Genomic DNA, 1248 nt, shown 5'->3' on the forward strand with positions numbered 1-1248 from the left:
ACTTGTTCGCAGGTGACTAGAGCAGGCTTCAACCCTCAAAGAGCACCTAGCATACGTCCATTGGGACCATTGGAAAATTAGTTTACAAGGGCGAATTCATTTTTTATTGATAATATACATAGCGCCTGGTACTTCCTTGTTAAAACATTCGTGAATACTCCTTTGACATCACTCAGGAGCTGCGCTGGGGATGCTGATTGCCATACTGACGCTAATGCGGGGGACGAACATTTACTCGAGGTGGACACAGCAGTACGTGTCTAACCGCCCAGAGAAGTACCAAGACGCCGTACTCAAGTCGAGTTAGTTATATTTAACATAGCCTCAGTTGAGAGTGTGGGTGGACAGCACGCAAGTGCACCACGCACACCTATTGACCCTGGGTATGGATCCCTAACGAGACCTTGCAGCAACTATGAAGCATCTTGAAAAAAATGAGATGCACTTTTTGGAATTCGAGCCAAAATAAAATTTGGAAAATATGCAGTGATTAACATAGCAGATATGTACGTACCAGGAGGGGTTCAATTAGGATGATGACTAATCTTTATTTTAGATCTGTTTTGAACTTTTGTTGTGTTTAGTGTGGGGTGTTTGCTATGTATTTACAACAATAGTTTTAAGAAAATGTCTTTTTGTGTGTTTTTAAAAAAAACAAAAAAAACAAAAACCATAATAAAATGAGACTATGCACCTTAGTAGGCATAGGGCTTAGTGCATACACCTCGATACATCGCAACTTTACTTGCGAGATCTGTAAATATTTAGTTCCATAGTTCCCAAAATTGCAAAACTATTTACGACAGTCGTAAAATACTTTACTCTTTTGAATCGATGATAGGTAGTTGACAGTTTACGACACGCAACTGACGCCAGTGACGCCACTCCACTCCATCATGCCTCAAATCCCGCCCACTAAAATCATCGATTATTCCAGAAAAAGGAATCTTTTTCCAGAGAAAAAGGGGAAAACCGGCTAAGAGATCGGTGAAAAAACTCCTTTCTTCTGCAAAATTCAACACCCCCCAGTGACCCCACTCCAGTCCCTTTGAGGCGACTGTCTGTGGTGCTTTTTTTTGTCTATGTAGAAAATATTTGTAAGTAGAACACCACGGGGAAAGCTGCATCCATACTAACTTATACTAGTAGCGTGCTCATAATGATAATTGAAATCTTGTCGGCCTTGGTGGTCATTGTATGCGCTTACTTTGGGTACTCACACATCTTTGCACTTCTGAAAAAAGGTAT

The 1248-nt window shown here is 40.9% G+C and overlaps 2 protein-coding genes across 2 annotated transcripts in view; both read left to right on the forward strand.

Moving 5' to 3' along the window:
* The window catches only part of SARC_09356 (hypothetical protein), a 6142-nt gene extending 5655 nt beyond the window's left edge, over positions 1–487 (forward strand). The window contains exon 7 of the mRNA XM_014296630.1: positions 177–487. Coding sequence (XP_014152105.1) covers positions 177–307 — 131 coding nt within the window. The 3' untranslated portion in view covers positions 308–487. The remainder of the gene's footprint in view (positions 1–176) is intronic.
* A 627-nt stretch (positions 488–1114) lies between these two features.
* Positions 1115–1248, forward strand: part of SARC_09357 — a 6075-nt gene continuing 5941 nt past the window's right edge. The window contains exon 1 of the mRNA XM_014296632.1: positions 1115–1244. Coding sequence (XP_014152107.1) covers positions 1160–1244 — 85 coding nt within the window. The 5' untranslated portion in view covers positions 1115–1159. The remainder of the gene's footprint in view (positions 1245–1248) is intronic.

The sequence above is a fragment of the Sphaeroforma arctica genome, assembly GCF_001186125.1.
Source record: "Sphaeroforma arctica JP610 unplaced genomic scaffold supercont1.942, whole genome shotgun sequence".
Classification (NCBI taxonomy): Eukaryota; class Ichthyosporea; order Ichthyophonida; genus Sphaeroforma; species Sphaeroforma arctica.